Genomic DNA, 17630 nt, shown 5'->3' with positions numbered 1-17630 from the left:
GGTGCAGGGCTGAGCTCCCGGTGCCTGGAGCAGTTTTGGGGTGTGGGGCTGAGCTCCCGGTGCCCGGGGCAGTTTTGGGGTGCAGGGCTGAGCTCCCGGTGCTGGAGCAGTTTTGGGGTGCAGGGCTGAGCTCCCGGTGCTGGAGCAGTTTTGGGGTGCAGGGCTGAGCTCCCGGTGTCAGGGCAGTTTTGGGGTGTGGGGCTGAGCTCCCTGCGCCCAGGGCAGTTTTGGGGTGCAGGGCTGAGCTCCCGGTGTCAGGGCAGTTTTGGGGTGCAGGGCTGAGCTCCCTGCGCCCAGGGCAGTTTTGGGGTGCGGGGCTGAGCTCCCGGTGTCAGGGCAGTTTTGGGGTGCAGGGCTGAGCTCCCGGTGTCAGGGCAGTTTTGGAGTGCGGGGCTGGGCTCTGCGGGGTGACCGCAGCCCGGGGCTGGGCTGGGCTCAGGCAGAGTTTCCGTGCTGCAGGAGGGAACGGCACCCCGTGACATCCTGCCCAGGACAGGGCTGCGAAGGGAGCTCCGGACACAGCCAGGGCAAATTTAAATTAAAGTCTAAGAATTAAAATAAAAAAAATTGAAATTTAAATTAAAGTCTAAAAATTAAAATAAAAAAAATTGAAAAATAAAAATAAATATCAAATAAAGAATAAATATTAAAATATTAAAATTCAAATATTAGAATAAAAATTTTAAAATTAAAATTAAAATGAAAATTAAAAATGAAAAATAAAATATTAAAATCAAATTAAAATTTAAAATAAATACATTAAAATTAAAGCATTAAAATAACTAAAATTAAAAATAGAAAAAACTGAAAAATTAAAATTAAATTAAAAAAATTAATATTAAAAACAGTAAGATTAAAGAATTAAAGAATTAAAAATTAGAATTAAAATTTAAAAATTAATAAAAATAAAACAAAAAAAACAGAGCAGGGAGCCAAAACAATTCCTGCTCTGTCTGGGACCAAGGACAACCACCCAAATCTCAGGCCCAAGAGCACAAACAACGTGGAATGAAGAGAGGAAAACAAGGAGGACGGGACTGCATAACCTAAAGCTGGAATTGGACAATTAACCCAAATATGTAAATGGAGCAGAACTTAGAAAAGCAAGAGACCCCGTGACTGTTTGTGCATTTTGTGACCATTTTGGTTCATCCTGGGCTCATTTTGTGACCATTTTGGGTTCATCTTGGGCTCATTTTGGGACCATTTTGGTTCATCCTGGGTGCAGCCCTGGCTGGGCTTTTGTGCTGCCCAAGGTGGATCCATGGAGGAGATCCTTTGAATAAATCCCTGCTTTATTCTGTGACTCTGCTCTAGCTCAGCCTTCCCAAGGCACCGCTGGAGCCTCTGGGGCTCAGAGCAGCTCCCATCAGTTGTTGTGGGATTTGGTGGAATCCGTTTCCTGAGCTGTCACCAGGGCTGGCTGGGCACGGTGGGGATGCAAAGCTCTGGGAGAGCAGAGCTGCAGCTCTGCCCCAGCTCTGCCTGCTTTTAGCATGTCCAGGTTTTATGAAAACTTGTGGTAGAATGAGTTAAATAACTGTGTTATTGAAATTTATATGATTTTATAAAATGTAGCTAGATTAAATAATATTATTTATAAAATTAGTTAGATTACATAGATTTAGGTTAGACATTGGGAAGGAGTTGTTCCTGGGAGGGTGGGCAGGCCCTGGCACAGGTTCCCAGAGCAGCTGTGGCTGCCCCTGGATCCCTGGCAGTGCCCAAGTCCAGTCTGGAACACCCTGGCACAGTGGAAGGTGTCCCTGCCGTGGCAGGGGTGGGCTGGGATGGGATTTAAGGTCCCTCCCAACCCAAACCATGGCTCCACAACCCCTTGGTGCTCACCCCTCTGATTTCCATGTCCTTTCCTCCCAGAGCTGCCCCATTTCATCCCCATTTGGCTGCAAAATCCTTCACTCAGCCGTGGGCATGTCAGCCAAGAACAGGACAAGCCAAACCCCAAAGCCCCCAGTGCCACCTGGGGATGCCCCAGGACAGGCACAGACGGGCACAGACGTCACCCCGGGCTCACCCTGGGCTCACCCCGGGCTCTGTCCCTCAGCAGGACATTCCCCAGAGCCCCAGGACAGGCTGTTCCTCCTCTCAGAGCTGCAGGAGGACACGCAGAGCTTCTGACACCACTTCCTCAAATGCCCCGAGTGGCGCCTGGGGAGCGGCCCCGGGCTGGGCTGGTGTCCCCTGGGCCAGGACAGGGGACAAGGGGGGCCCAAGGCTGGCACCACCTGAGAGCACCGCTGGGGAAGCCAGAGCTGGGCAGGAAAGCAGGGCAGGAAAGGACTTTTTTTGGGGTTTTTGCTGCTCTCAGAGGCAGGAAGCTCGCTGGTAAACCAGCCCTCGCCAAGGTGCTGCTCTTTGTGGGGGGACCCCCACGGGACCATCAGGGCTGGGCTCCAGCCCCTCTCCCAGGCAAGCTCACCTTGAGGGAAGAGGAAAAAAATACTTTTCCTGATCCAGAATGTCCCTGAAGCTGCCACGGAACTGGGATTTCAACCTGAAGATGGATGCTGCAAAAATAGGTACCGCGAGTGTTGCTTCGTGCCCTTCCGTGTCCACACGGGCCCGGGGCTGGGCAGGGGCTGGGGGGGCCTGGGCCATGCCCAGCTGGGATTTTGGCTCAGTAGAGGCAGAGCCAAATGATTCCAAGTGATTTGCAGCTTTGTCAGCGAGGGATGCTGCGGGAGCAGGAGGACAGGGCTGCTGCCCCCCAAAATCCGGGTCTGGGGGGGGATTTAAGCCACCCAGGCTGTTCTGGTGGCACAAACCCTCAGGCCCAGGCTGGAGGGAACAAGCTGGCCCTGGCTCAGGGGTCCCGGCTCCTCTCACATCAGTGGTTTCTTCTCAGGGGTGCTGAGGGGCCCTCGGACTCCCAGGGCTGTGGGACAGCCCCACCCTGGGGTGTCCTGACCCCGCTCCCGGCCCTGCCCAGCCTCGGCTGGGCTCTCACCCAGCCCGGGCCCTTCTCCAGCACAAGAACCACCGGAGAGCACCTTTGGGATGGAGTGTGGGAGCCCTGCTGGCAAAACCCCCGAGCCTGGCGTGGGGTCAGCAGCCAGAAGGGGATTTGGGGTGATGGTGGTCAGGGAGGGGATTTAGGGTGATGGTGTGGTCAGGGAGGGGATTTAGGGGTGATCATGTGTCAGGGAGGGCATTTAGGGGTGATGGTGTGGTCAGAGAGGGGATTTAGGGGTGATCATGTGTCAGGGAGGGGATTTAGGGGTGATGGTGTGGTCAGGGAGGGGATTTAGGGGGCTGCAGGGCCCAGCCTGAGCCCAGGCCATCCATGGTGCCAAAAATCCACGCTGGGGCTGGTTTTGTCCCAGCTAGGAGCAGAGCTGGACCCAGCTGGTCTCTCTGCCTGGATTTTCCTGCCAAGAAACCTGGATTTCTGTCTGAAGGCACTTTCACCAGAGTGGCCAAAGCATTCCCTGCACACACAGCCCCAAGGGAAGGGATGGAAGCCCCAGATGAGAACTGGGACGGCCCAGAAACTTGAGCTCAGTGCCATCCCCACACCCCGGGGGAGAAATCCCCATGGATTATCACAGATTATCCTGCACTCCTCATTCCTGGGATAATTCATATTTTTTTGCCCAGAGGCTGTGGAGCAGTGGGGGAAGTCAAGCCAGGAAAAAAGGCCAGGGGACACCAAAGGTTCTGGGGAGCAGAGGGTGGAGATGGGACAGAGGCCTGAGCCTTTGCTGGTACCAGGAATTGCCTTTTTTTCCCAAAAAAAGCTGCTTGTGATGAAAGCCCTGGTGCTTTCTGCAGCTTCCAGCTGCTGGGAGAGCGTGACTTTGTATGAATTTCTGTGAGTTTGTGTGAGTTTGTGTGAATTTGTGTGCTTGTGCTGCTCCAGGGCTGCTGTGGCCTCATTTGCAGAAATGTGAAAGTCACATTTGCAGATGTTTGCAATACTTGCAGATTGCCACTGCCCTCCCTGGCTCCTCGTGGCCCGGGGACACTTCCCCCTGCTCGCCCTAGCCCTGCCTGTGGCAGCGTTTGGAGAACTGCAAAGAAACTGATTTCAGTGAAACAGAAATTCCCTGCCGAAGCTCTTTTGGTGTTTTTTTACTGCCAGTTCCCAGCAATGGGGGTGCCAGGGGGGCTCCTGCCCAGGACAAGGCTCTGGCCAGTGGTGGCCACTGTAGCCCCCTCTCCTGACTCCTGATTTTGGGGCGAGGGCAGCAGGACAGGGGCAGCTCTCCCTGCTGGGGGAGGAGGTTTTGCAGGAAATGCCCAACCCCAGAGGCCGTTGGTGCAGGAAACGCTCGGGGGGCACCACCCCAGGGGCTCCTTGCCCTGGGGGGTTTTGGGAGGGGAAGTGGGGGCACCCCTGGAGTGAGGACTGGAGCCCTGCCTGCACAGGGGGTTCCAGCTCAGGGAGTCACCACGTGCAGCCCCCGCTCCCTGCAGTCACCGCTTTGTTTATGCCTTGCAGCCATCAAAGCAAACTCTGCCCAGCTGGGCTGCCTCTGGGGGGGCTGCAGAGGCAAAAATCCCCCCTGGAAGTGACCCCTGCCAGGCCTTGGCTGTCCCAGAGGCATTTGGGGATGTCACCAGTGGGGCCAGGCAAGCAGGTGACAGGGATGCTGCTCTGCCCAGCGCCAAACCCATGCTGGTGTTTCTCCATCCTTGGAGACTTTCCAGCCCCAGAAATGTCAGTTCTGCCCCACTGGCACCACCCTAGGGCTGAACTGGGGCCTCCAAAGCTTTTGGGTCACTCTGCTGTCGCTGCTGCTCCAGGGAGGACGCAAACCCCACACAATGCCATTAAAAAAAAAAACAAACAAAAAAACCAGCCCCAGAAATGATTTTTTTCTCACTTGCGAGGCAATTGCTCCCACGCAGGAAAAAGGAAGCTCACACTGGCAGCCACTGCAGCCACTTCCTCTGCAAACTGGGGCCAGAGCTCGCAGCAGAGCAGGGGCCGAGAGCCTGTCCTGTGTCCCTCTGTCCCCACACTGTGTCCTTCTGTCCCCGTGTCCCTCTGTCCCCACACTGTGTCCCCAGTCCCCGTGTCCCTCTGTCCCCACTCTGTGTCCCTCTGTCCCCGTGTCCCTGTCCCCAATCTGTGTCCCTCTGTCCCTGTGTCCCTCTGTCCCCACACTGTGTCCCTGTGTTCCCACAGAGTGTCCCCTGTCCCCATATCCAGTGTCCCCATACAGTGTCCCGTGTCCCTGTGTCCCCACACCTGTCCGCATGTCTCCATGTCCAGTGTCCCCATACGGTGTCCCCCTGTCCCTATACCCAGTGTCCCTCTGTCCTCATACCCAGTGTTCCCATACCCAGTGTCTCCCTGCCATGTCCCTATCCTCACACCCCTGTCCCTGTCCCACTGCTGTCCCTGTCCCCACCGCCGTGTCCCTGTCCCCACACACCTGTCCCTGTCCCCGTCCCTGTAGCCCTGTCCCTGTCCCCACTGCTGTGTCCCTGTCCCCAGCCCTGTCCCTGTCCCCACACCCCTGTCCCTGTCTCCACAGCCCTCTGCTGTCCCCACACCCCTGTCGCTGTCCCCGCAGCCCTGTGATGGGTCCCCAAAGCCCTGTCCTTGTCCCCGCCACTGTGTCCCTGTCCCCGCAGCCCTGTCCCTGTCCCCCACGCCTGTCCCTGTCCCACCGCTGTCCCTGTCCCCGCAGCCCGCTCCCGCAGCCCGTGTCCCTGTCCCCAGCCCGTGTCCCTGTCCCCACCGCTGTCCCACCGCTGTCCCTGTCCCCGCAGCCCGTGTCCCTGTCCCACCGCTGTCCCTGTCCCCGCAGCCCGCTCCCGCAGCGTGCAGAGCGCGGTGCAGAGCGCGGTGCCGGGCGCGGAGCAGCCGCGGCCGCTGAAGCTGGGCTGGCTGCGCAAGCAGCGCTCCATCGTCAAGAACTGGCAGCTGCGCTTCTTCGTGCTCCGCGGGCAGCACCTGCTCTACTACAAGGACGAGGACGAGGCCAAGCCGCAGGTGGGGCCAGGCCAGCCCCGAGACCGGGGGTGCAGGGCGGGGAGCTGTGGGTGCCCCCCGGGAGAGCCCGGGGCAGGGACTTGGGAGGGTCTGGGGGGGTCGGGAGGGATTGGGGAGGGTCAGGAGGGGACTGGGGATGGGATCGGTGAGGGATTGGGGAGGGGGTTGGGGAGGGTCGGGAGGGCCGGGAGGGGATTCCCACAGCAGCCAGCAGTATATCTGTATATTTCTATATATACACAAGTACATCTGTATATTTATATATACTCGAGTACATCTGTATGTTTCTATATATATACTCGAGTATATCTGTATATTTACATATATACACGAGTATATCTGTATATTATTTATACACGAGTATATGTGTATATTTCTATATATACTCGAGTACATCTGTATATTTACTTATATATACTCAGTATATCTGTACATTTATATCTATACAAGAGTATATCTGTCCATATATCTGTATAAATGACCTCCTGCCTGGCGTGGGAGGGCAAGGTTCCCCCCCGGGTACCACGCTGGCCTGGCACGGGTGGCACTCAGGGGCTCTGCTCTGTCCTAGGGCTGCCTGTCCCTCCAGGGGAGCTCCGTCAACGTGCTGGCCACCAACCCGGAGGAAGGAGGGAAATTCATCTTTGAAATCATCCCAGGTGAGGACGCCCCACTCGTGCTCTTGGGCTGGGCTGGCCACCCAAAATCCCCAGGGCATCTCCCTTCCCTTCCCTTCCCTTCCCTTCCCTTCCCTTCCCTTCCCTTCCCTTCCCTTCCCTTCCCTTCCCTTCCCTTCCCTTCCCTTCCCTTCCCTTCCCTTCCCTTCCCTTCCCTTCCCTTCCCTTCCCTTCCCTTCCCTTCCCTTCCCTTCCCTTCCCTTCCCTTCCCTTCCCTTCCCTTCCCTTCCCTTCCCTTCCCTTCCCTTCCCTTCCCTTCCCTTCCCTTCCCTTCCCTTCCCTTCCCTTCCCTTCATCATATTTGAAAAATAAGAAATAAGAATTCTGAAACAAAAGTTTCAGAATTAATATTGAATTAATAATCTGAATTAATACTTATATAATATCATTATATATAATAAAAATAATATTATAACAGAATTATATCTAATAATATTATAATAATATAATTATCAGAATTAATAATCTGAAACAAAAGTTTCAGAATACTTCTCCTCTCCCCACTTTTTTTTTTTTCCTCAATGACAACGTAAAGAAACAAAACTTAAAATTTCAGTCAGCTGATTACCTTTAAAGTGGTCTTTTTTCAGCCTTCTTAGGGAGAGAAGTCCTTTTTGTTAATGTTGTGGAGACTTTTTTACAAGAGAAAATGCTTCTCCCGTGGTTCTCTCGCACCCAAAAAAGCACTGGCAGCTCACACCTGCCTGTGGTGTTTCCAAAAGTTTTCTCCCAAATTTGCCCCAAACCAGAATTATCTGCCGAGCTGCAGCTGCAGCAGTTTCTGTTCCTTCCCTGCAGATCTCAAGGTGGGAAATGTCCAAACTCTTCTTCCCCTGCAGGTTTAACGGGGAAATTCGGAGCCAGGACCATTTAACAAAAAAAAAAACAACAAGAATGAGTCTTTGCTGCTCTTTAAATGAGTCTTTTCTCCTCTTTAAATGTCTTTTCTGCTTTTAAATAGTTTTTTTTCTGCTCTGTAAATGTATTTTTTCTGCTCTGTAAATGAATTTTTTCTGCTCTGTAAATGTGCTTTTTCTGCTCTGTAAATGTGTTCTTTTTCTGCTCTGTAAATGAGTTTCTTCTGCTCTCTAAATGAGTTTTTCTGCTCTGTAAATGTGTTTTTGCAGGGCTGGCAGGCGAGCAGCCCCGGGCAGTGCAGGACCCCTGCGTGCTCATGGCCAGCTCCCAGGCCGAGATGGAGGAGTGGGTGAAATCCATCCGGAGGGCGCTGGGCTCGGCCTCGGGAGGTAAAAGGAGACAGGGACAGGGGGCTGTGCCCTGCAGCTCTTCTGGCCCAGGGTTTGGCCCAGAAATCCCTGGAAAATGGGGGACTTTCCCCCATTTGGCCCTTCCAAACAGGGGCAGTGCTGAGGAGAGCCAGGGATGAACTTTTCTGGGCTGGCTCCATCTTCTTCTTCAACCTCCTTTCTGAGCCTGAAAATGTTCTTGAGAAAAAGTCCCTTTCAGGGATAAAGCCTTGAAAAAAATGCTGGTTTTCACCTGCCAAAATCCTCACTTTGCTTTCCCCCTGCCTTTTCTTGCCCAGCCCATCCTGAATTCTGTGAATTGTGTGAATTCCATCCTTTCTGCCCCCTTTGCTCTGGGTCACCCAGCCATGGACCTGTGCCAGGGCCTCCCCACCCTCCCAGCTGGGAATTCCTTCCCAATTTCCCAGCCAAATCTCTCCTCCTTCAGCTGAAAGCCATTCCCTGTGTCCCGTCTTTGTCCCCAGCCCCTCTCCAGCTCTCCTGGAGCCCCTTCAGGCCCTGGAAGGGGCTCTGAGCTCTCCCTGGCTCCCCAGTTCGCTGTTGTTTGCACTTCTTGGGCCCAAAGCTGCAATGGTCCTTGGTTGTGGGCTGGAAAGGGATGGTTTTGTCTGACTGAGCTGCAAGGAGAACTCGCTAACGCTTCATACGGAGTATAAGAGTTCCACACCAACGCAGCACAGCATGTGGAAAACACAAAAGCCAAACCTTGAGCTGAGCTGTGCTGCGGTGCCCTGTCCCCAGCAGTGTTTGGGCAGTGCCTGGCACAGACCATGGCCCACGAGCAGAAATTCGGGCAGCACCTGGTGCCCATCGTGGTGCAGAAGAGCGCCGAGTTCATCCGGGAGCACGGCATGGCCGAGGAGGGGATCTTCCGCCTGCCCGGCCAGGACAACCTGGTCCGGCAGCTCCGTGACGCCTTTGACGCCGGGGAGAGACCCTCCTTCCACAGGTGACGCTGCTCCCCCTGCTCCAGCCCGAAATCCCGGGAAAACCAGCCAGGGCCACCCCCAGAGCCTTGCAGGAGCCATGAACCCTCCAGCCGGGCTCCAGGAGGAGAGGGGATCCAGCAGGAATCTTCCAGAAGGGCTTGAGGAGAAAGAATTCAGCAGGAACCTTCCAGAATGGCTTAAGGAGAGGGAATTCAGCAGGAACCTTCCAGAAAGGCTTGATGAGGAGAGGGGATCCAGGAGGAACCACAAAAACGGAGTCAGAGGGTGCTTGGATGAGATTCCTGGAAAGAAGGCAAAGCCCACAGGCAGGGCTGGGTGGAGGGGGCAGTGTCAGGACGCTGCTGCTGCTGCAGCCCAGGCACCCAGGGTGCCCGGTGGAGGATACTGGTAGGTGCTACAAAAGCAGGGCTCTGAAAAAGTCCCTCTATGTTTATGTGTGCTTGTAAAAATATCAGTATTTTACAGCCCCAACCAGTCCTAAAAATAATTGAGCTGGGGGGTTTTGCTTGAAGTTTATCAGAGTTTAGCCACATCAAGGTAGGTCAGATTAGAGGCCCGTGGTCTTGACAGTGTCCCCTTGACAGGATGTAAATACAAAGCTGCAAAGCTGCAAACATCTGTCCCAGCAGAACATCCCACAGGGACATGGAGCTCCCAGGGCAGCAAACGCCAGGAGAACCAGAGCCAGGGAAAGTCTGGGAAAGATCCCCAAGATCATCAGCCACGACCCTGCTCTGAAATCCTGGGGAGGCTCTGGGGAGGGAATGAGAGATGGGAGAAAGGTTTTGCCTGGAATGGGGAGCTGGGAGAAAGGTTTTGCTTGGAATGGGGAGCTGGGAGAAAGGCTTTGCTCCCTTTTCCTGGGTTCTCCACCCCTGTGAATGCAATGACAAGAGCCAGGGTGGTGCTCCAGAGCTGCAGCTCCCACTCGTTAAATGTGGGGGGAAAAAAAGTGATTTTAGGTTCCCAGAGCAGAGCAGGGAGGTTGAAACAATCCCTGGGTCCTGCCAGGGCAGCTGCTGTTGGCTTTGGCTCCTGCAGTGCCCAAAGCTGTGCCAAAACCATGCCCAAAGCCAAGCCCAAAGCTGTGCTGAAGCCGTGCCCAAAGCTGGGCCCAGAACCGTGCCCAAAGCTGGGCCCAGAACTGTGCCAAGGCTGTGCCTAAGCCGTGCCAAAGCTGTGCCCAAAGCTATGCCAAAGCCATGCCCAAACCTGTGCCCAAAGCTGTGCTAAAGTTGTGCCCAAGGCTGTGCTAAAGCTGTGCCCTGAGCTGTGCTAAAGCTGTGCCCAGAACTGTGCCAAAGCTGTGCCCAAGCCGTGCCAGGGTGATGGAGCAGCCAGAGCAGGCTCTGTCTGCCAGGCTCCAGCATGCCCAAGGGAAGGACAGCTGGGTAAAGCTGAGCCTGTGGCTTTGTGCTTGCTCAAAGCTTGGCTTTGGGGGCCCTGGCAGTGAATTCCTGCCACCCCAGCTGAGCCCAGGTGTGCACACTGGCACCTGCCACCCTCCTGCCACCCTGGGGATGGTGCCATCAAGTCTTCAGCTCATCCCCTGGCTGTGGGTGCCCCCAGGCTGCCGTGGCCCCCCCTTGCCCAGCTCCCTGTGCCCAGGCAGAGCTGGGGCAGAGCCTCCTGGGCACCCGCTGCCTCTGAGCGTCCCTTGCCCTGCAGGGACACCGATGTCCACACCGTGGCCTCCCTGCTCAAGCTGTACCTGCGGGAGCTGCCGGAGCCCGTGGTGCCCTGGCTGCAGTACGAGGATTTCCTGCTCTGTGGGCAGGCTCTGGAGGCTGACGAGACAAAGGTACAGGTGCTTTTGTTTTCCTCCTGCCGGCCTTAAAATCAGTTTCGGTGCCAGGGCACGCTGTGAGCTGGAGAGGGCAAAGGCACACAGCAGCGTCAGCCACGGAGCTTTGGAATCTGGGGAGAGAAAAAGGGAAAAAATGAAAATGAAAAACTCTCCCCCAAAGCCAGTGGGGTTTCCCAATTTGGCCACGTGGGTTTGTGAATTTTCAAGCTTAAATTCCTGCTTCTGTTTGGGGTTAAAAATGTCCCGAATGTCCACAAGACACTGGAGGAGATGAGGCAGGATCAGCTCTTCCCAGAGCTCATCCAACACAGGCTGGGCTGGAAGGGACCCTGCTCCTGCTGCCCCTCCTTGCTGAGCCCTGCAGAATATTCCAGGGAGAGATGGAGCTCCGAGGGGAGCAAATGCCAGGAGAGCCAGAGTCATGGAATGACTAAGCTTGGAAAAGATCCCCGAGATCATCAACCAGCACCCCCAGGCTCACCACCCAGCCCTGCCCCCGAGTGCCACCACACGTGTTTGGAACTCTGCCAGGGCTGGGGACACCCCACTGGCCTGGGGCTGGTGGAGTGTCCAGGAGGAGACCCCACCCAGGCACGGCTGGAGTGACCAGGAGCAGTTCCGGGGTCCTGTGAACCCTCCTGGAGCTGTTTTTTACCATCCAGGGCCACCAGGAGCTCCTGAAGCAGCTGTCCCTCCTCCCCAGAGACAACTACAACCTCCTCAGCTACATCTGCAGGTCAGTGCTCTGCACGAGGCATGGGCAGCTCAGGTTTGGTGGTGGGGAGCAGAAATGTCACCCCCAAGGATGACCCCTCCGGGCAGAGCCTCCTTAAGCTGTGCTTTGCTTCCCTTTGAGTCACCAGGTCCTGATTTTTGTAGAGGAGAATTTCAGCCCCCGGGATAAACCCCCTGAGCACGAATCACCACCCTCAAACTCACTCATTAATCACCCTGGGAATGAAAACCTGGGAATTAAAACCAGATGTAGCTTTCCTGGACAAAAGCCTTGTGCACCAAAAGCTTCCGGTTTCACCCAGCCTGGGTGGAGATTTGATGAGAGGATTCCCTTCCCTTCTGATCTGTTCCTAAGGGGAGCAGCTCCTCACATGGTGCTTTTTATTCTGGTACCAGTTCAGCCCTGAGCCCGAGTGTTTCTGTCCTTGTGACTGAGAGGAAGAGCTGGGAGGATGAATCAGGGTTTTTTCAGCAGGACTTTTTGCCATCTGCCATCTCTGAAATGTGAAATATCCGCTGTGGAATTCTGGCAGGTTTCTCTATGAAATCCAGCTGAACTCCAGCGTCAACAAGATGAGTGTGGACAACTTGGCCACAGTGATTGGGGTGAACCTGATTAGGCCCAGGATGGAGGACCCTGCAGTTATCATGAGAGGTAAAAAGAGAAACTCACTGCCGTGGGAACATCTGGCCTGGAAATCCCGAGCTGCATCCACAGCCTCAGAATGGAAGATTTTCTGCTGAAAGCAAGGCAGAAATGTGCCTGGGCGCAGGGCAGAGCCAAGCCGTGTGTTTGTTGGGCTGTAAATGTGTTTGTGGTGACAAAACCCCCTGAGGAAGTGACAAAGTGACAAAAACTCCCCTCCTGGAGTTCAGCAGATTCAGGGATTGGGTGAGGCCATCTCTGTGCTGCTCAGAGCAGGAAGGTGTAAAATCTTTTGGGGGGAGCAGAGGAAACTCAGAGAGATGTGGGTACTCCTTTTATGTTGGATTATATATATATTTTTTTTACTTAGTGATGGGGTTACTGAGAGTTGTTTTAAAAATTTTTATTCTATTTTTAGTCTTATGTGAAGAGTGAGATAATATAGATGTTATAATTTGTGTTATTACAATTACAAGTTCACTATTTTTTACTGACAATATATTATAAGTGTATTTTTGGTTTATTAGTTTTAGTTAAACTATGTTGTAAATGAATGTTTTAGAGTTAATAATTTAAAATTACTTTTTGTGGGTCTTATTATAATGTATTTTTTATAGTTCTAGTTTTTAAAATAGTATTTAGCCTTATTTGTAATGCTATTTTTTGAAACTTGTTTTTAGTTTAATTTTCTTTCAACGATGTTTGTCTTATTTTATGGTATTTTTAAGTCAGTATTTTTTATCTTAAGGTTTGCATAGAGATGTGAGCCTTCTGTCAGGTTTTGAGAATTTTCCACAAAGCCATTTTATTTTATTTGGCTTTATGGTCCCGCTCCTTGTTTTCTGTTCCATCTCCATTTCAGACACCAGAAAAGCCAAAGGGGTGGGAGGGATCCCGAGGCCCTGGCGTTGCCCCTGACCGTCTCTGCCTCCTCCAGGCACGCCCCAGGTGCAGAAGGTGATGACTGTGATGATCAGTGATCACGAGAAGCTCTTTCCCCCCTCCAAGGATGTGCCTCCCTCCCCACCTGCCCCACAGAATGAGAAGAAAGCTCCTGTCCCTCGCAGCTCCGTGGGCTGGGGAGCTGCAGAGGACCCCAGAGGCTCCACCCAAAGGCAGATGGTAAGGCTGGATTTATCCCCAGGGGGATAAATAAACAAATTAACCGACGTTCATTAAACGTGTGGTTAACAGTGGCAGGCTCTGACAGGTCAGCGAGCCCTAGAAGCACTTGCTATTTATAGGTTAAAAAACTGTGTTTGTCACCCCTGGAATATTTACATCAGGAAAATGATGTAGATAAACTTTCCACTTTCCTGTGGAAAATCTGCTGTTCTGGGGACTGTGAAAACTCCCAAAGCTTTGTGGCCGAACAGCTGAGCACATGAAACCTTTCCAGCTCAGGCTGCTGAGGGGAAAACATTGAGGATTAAAGGCTTTTCTTCAAAGGGATCCCTGCAGAAATGGTGAATGTGGTGCGATTTGAAGTGGGTTTTTAATGGGAAAGTGTGGCCATTCCCCCAGCACGTTCCAGTGTGCCCTTTGTAAAGCAGTGGCTGTGCCCTGTCTCCCCCAGGGCTCTGTTTTCCGGAGGGATCACCCCAATTCCAGCAGCACCCCTGGCCCAGCTGCCCCCTCAAGCGTCCCCAGGGAGGACACGGAGCCCACGGACATGCTGGGAGCGTGGAAAACGCAGCCAAGGAAAAGAACCCAGACCTTACCCACGAGGAAATCCTTCCTGGCTGCTCCGGGGGAGAAGGGCAGCAGGGACAGGAATGATGTCCTGGCCAGCGACCTTTGGAAGAGCAGCCCGCGCCCTGTGGCCTGTGATGGACACAAGAGAACGTTGTCCCATGATCTCTTCAAGCTGCTGGACCTCCACAGGGCTGCAGCCGGTGACAGCGTGGCAGAGAGCGGCGAGGGCAGCGCCTCCAGCCTCAGCCCTGCCAGCAGCACCTCCGAGAAGGAATTCCTGCCCTGCTTCAGCCCCTGCCACGAGCCAAAGGAACCTGCCAGTCCCGCCAGCAGCCCTGCTGAGGACCCCAGACCCGAGCAGGACAGCAGGGAGGTCCTGCAAGGCGTGATCCACAAGCTGGAGAATGATTTGGAGGCGCAGAGGAGCGACTACGAGGGGCAGATTGAGAGGTAACTGCAGGGAGCAGCTCGTGCTGTGGCAGCAAACACTGCACACAGCATTCACCAGCAGTGTTGTGCAGGATGTCATAGCAGTGATGTGTGATAAAATACAGCATTGAGCAGTGATTAGAGATAAAATACAGCATTGAACAGGCTGTCTGAAAATTGATGTGCAAAACTGATGTGTCTGAAAAGTGATACTGCATGAGCTGTGGGTGTATTATTCCAACATCAATGCTCCATAGCTCTTATGCCATCATTCAGTGGCACTACAGTGTTCCTGCAGGCCTTTGCATAATTCCTGTCATAATTCCTGCTATTAGCACGCCATTGGACCATCAGGCTCTCCAGAAGTCACCACAACATTATTACACCATTGGCTGTAACCATCAGCCCCACATGTTGTTATCCCATTATCAATACACAGGTATCACATTTATTGATTGGATCAAGTTATGTGGCCACTGAAGGGCTCAGGGCAGTACCTCTGGCTTGTTTTGGTGCTGAGGGAGTCTGAGGTCAGACTCCCTGAGAGCCAAATGATTTCCCAGCCCTTATCCAATCCAATCCAATCCAATCCAATCCAATCCAATCCAATCCAATCCATCCAATCCAATCCAATCCTTCCATGCCCTGTTTCCCTTCACAGCCTCCAGAAGGAAAACTATGAAGTGTGGGCCAAAGTGGTGAGGCTGAACCAGGAGCTGGAGCAGGAGAAGAAGAAGAGTGGGGAGCTGGAGCTGCAGCTGGTGAACGCGGAGCGCTCGCGGGAGGAGCTGGAGGAGAAAACCAGGATGCTCGAGGAGGAGATAAAGAACTTAACTAAAGCCACGAGTCAAACTGGTGCCAAAACCAACTAGGAGGAGACACCCAGCTTTTCACAGACACCAAAGGCAGCTGCAGGAATGCTCAGGAACTGCCGGTTCAGAGCCAGGGACTTGTATTGTCCAGGGTCCTGCTCCTGCCCACAGGCCAGGGGGAGGAAGGAGAGCAGAGCTTAGGGGCTGGTTCATGCTCTGAACCAGGAAATGTCAGAAAAATCCTTTAGCTTTTTTGGGTGTGTTTATTTCAACCCTTCTTTCAGCTGCTCAGGTTACCTGGAGAACAGGTAACACTTCCTGCTGCTCAGTCAGGATTGCACTCAGAAGTTTGGGTTCTGGACCTGTGGTGCCTTCACGAGAAGGAACCAGAAGTGTCCCTCCTCCAGCTACCTGGCTTCCTGCTGGAGATACCCACAGGCAAAATGTCCTTGGATCCCCCAACTCACACTTTGGAACACTCACAGGTTCCAAAGTGTCTGCCACCATTTCACAGCTGACATTCACGAGTCTTTCCTGTGATTTCAGATGACCTTGACAGAGCTGTTTTAGCGTTTATTTAATTTTTTATCTCTGCAAGAAGCTCCTCACCAATGTGAGCGTGAGGCCCAGGAGTCATCAAGGAGAAACTTCTGCGACGGGTTCAGGAGCAGCATCACGAACATCTGGGCTGGAAATGCCACACGCTCCTTTCTGCAAAGATCAAAAGTGTGTAGAGGCCAATAATTCCTTCACAGCCGACTGTAATGACGTGCAAAGGCTTGGCTGAGGCTCAGAAATCCCCACGATTAGGACAAGTGCACGTTATTTAAAATAAACTGCACATTCCTGCGCTTCCGCTGCTGCGATAGGCAAAACAACCCCGTGGCTGCAGGATCAGAGGGACTCTTTGAAGATATTCCCCCCATTAACATTTGCAGGGTTTATAGAGGTCATCTGTGACAGAGAGACTTTCCAGCAGAGGTCAGGTGGCTGGAAGTTCCTGAGAGCCTGGAGGGGAGAGAGCCACGGGCACCTTGAGCTGGTGCTGCCATTGGGTGCTGTAAGAGAATGAGGATTTATTTTTTTTTTAATGAGCTTTTTCCAGAGACAGAGAACCATGAATTGCCCATGCCAGACCTGTGAAACTGCACCCTTTTCATCCCTGAGGGGCTGGGTGTCCTCTTTGCTCAGCCCAGAGCCTGCTCTGGATTTTCTGCACTTGCACATGTTCTGCTGGAGACCCCACAACGTGAGATCCCCGAAAACTGCCCGGTGCCCAGCCCTCATTTCCTCCCTCCCTCCACTTCTGCAGCCAGGCCAGGAAGCTTTTTGGGGTGGGAGCAGCAGAGAATCTCTCCTGTTCCTGGGGCAGGGGACATTACAAACTCATGGTGGGGGTTTTGGGGTCTTTCAGCTCAGCAGGTTTTGGGCACTGACTCTGGATCCCCTGCAGAGGGTGATGCTGCTCCTGCCATATAAAAGCACAACAAATTGTCTACCACAGAGAAAAAAGATTCTTTCCAGCCCTGTCCTGTAGGCCTGGAAACCTCCAAAAAGACATTTTTCACCCCTTAACCTTCCTGCACCACGAGGACACAAGAACTTTACCAAGGTGATAACCCTGAGATCAGGCTGAGGATTTTCCTCTCCTTGTAAATGTAACATGGCTTTCCAAATTAGAGCTGTTAAACCATAGATCCCATTGCATCCAAAACTGTTCAGACATGCTGTGTGGGACGAAAGTAAGACACCTTTCAGGCCATCCTTTCAGTCCCCGCACTGCATTCTTTGTGCTAGAGCAGAAAGTCTGTTCTGCTTTTCTCAGGTATTCACGAAATAAATTAATTTTCTGAATTCACTCTGTTGTATCCAAGGGTTTGGTAGGCACGAGAGGCAATAAAATAAAACTTTTCTTCCCACATTATTGTGTTTGGATCCCAAGCCAGTCACGCTTATTGTGACTTCTCCCCTCATATTTATCAAATTGCGTTTTTGGCATGATAGGAAGTTTCCTTTTTTAGCCTGGCCACTGCCCAGAGGAGCACGTTGCTGTGGGAGGCGAGGTGGACGTGCGGGAAGTGTCCAGCCGTGGCTGAGGAGGCCTTGTCCAGACCCCAGGAGCAGGGAGAACATGTTGTTCTCCCCAGGATTCCAGAGTGATGCAGTCCATCCTCCCTTCCTTTACGTGGGAGCTGAAGGAGACCCCCAGACCAGGCTGATTTTGGGGAGAAAATGCACCAGACTGGGTGTACCAGCAACTGTTCACCGAGGTGGGGAGGAAGAAGTGTCCCAAAGGCTGGCAGCAGTCCCCTGTCCCTCTTTCCCTGTGTTTTCCTGCCACCTTGCTGCAGCACCGGGATCTACGGAGCCACAGTGACCTGCAGGACCAATAACCTGGAAAAAAGAAGCGTCCTGATAATGCCAGGGAACACGCCGGGTAGCAGGGGCTAAGAGTTGTCCTCTCTGGAGAAAATCCTCATCTGTTCCAGCCCCAAACCCTGCAAGTTCAGGAGCTGGGAGGTGTTCAAGCAGACTCTGAGTGCTGATGTGCTCCAGTCCTTGGAGGAGCCACACTGCCAAAATCTCCCTGCAGGAGGATCCCCATCAAGGGCAGCAGGAGCTCCCCCTTTCCTCTGCAAAAGCTTC

General features: G+C 53.2%; 1 protein-coding gene across 2 annotated transcripts; it reads left to right on the top strand.

Moving 5' to 3' along the window:
- The first annotated feature begins 2200 nt into the window (after positions 1 to 2200).
- On the top strand, positions 2201 to 16994 carry ARHGAP25 (Rho GTPase activating protein 25). 2 transcript variants are annotated; one of them, XM_053966451.1, is made up of 11 exons: positions 2201 to 2540; positions 5781 to 5965; positions 6537 to 6624; positions 7770 to 7889; positions 8655 to 8859; positions 10529 to 10661; positions 11330 to 11403; positions 11936 to 12057; positions 12986 to 13170; positions 13625 to 14193; positions 14834 to 16994. In XM_053966451.1, the coding sequence occupies exons 1-11, from the start codon at positions 2480 to 2482 to the stop codon at positions 15042 to 15044; spliced, it is 1953 nt and encodes a 650-aa protein (XP_053822426.1). In that variant the 5' UTR covers positions 2201 to 2479; the 3' UTR covers positions 15045 to 16994. The 2 variants fall into 2 exon arrangements, with proteins under 2 accessions (XP_053822426.1, XP_053822425.1); XM_053966450.1 differs by having other exon boundaries at positions 8652 to 8859.
- The last annotated feature ends 636 nt before the right edge of the window (positions 16995 to 17630 follow it).

The sequence above is a fragment of the Vidua chalybeata genome, chromosome 28 (assembly GCF_026979565.1).
Source record: "Vidua chalybeata isolate OUT-0048 chromosome 28, bVidCha1 merged haplotype, whole genome shotgun sequence".
NCBI classification, from domain to species: Eukaryota; Metazoa; Chordata; class Aves; order Passeriformes; family Viduidae; genus Vidua; species Vidua chalybeata.
The sequence above is the reverse complement of the archived record's forward strand: the minus strand, read 5'-3'. Positions and strand labels throughout refer to the sequence as shown.

Bases quoted from the DNA above. Each gene is read 5' to 3' on its own strand.
- ARHGAP25 (XM_053966450.1), top strand. From the start codon at position 2,480: ATGTCCCTGAAGCTGCCACGGAACTGGGATTTCAACCTGAAGATGGAT. The intron at 5,966-6,536 runs GTGGGGCCAGGC...GCTCTGTCCTAG, and splicing joins AGGACGAGGCCAAGCCGCAG to GGCTGCCTGTCCCTCCAGGG. The intron at 13,171-13,624 runs GTAAGGCTGGAT...TGTCTCCCCCAG, and splicing joins GCTCCACCCAAAGGCAGATG to GGCTCTGTTTTCCGGAGGGA.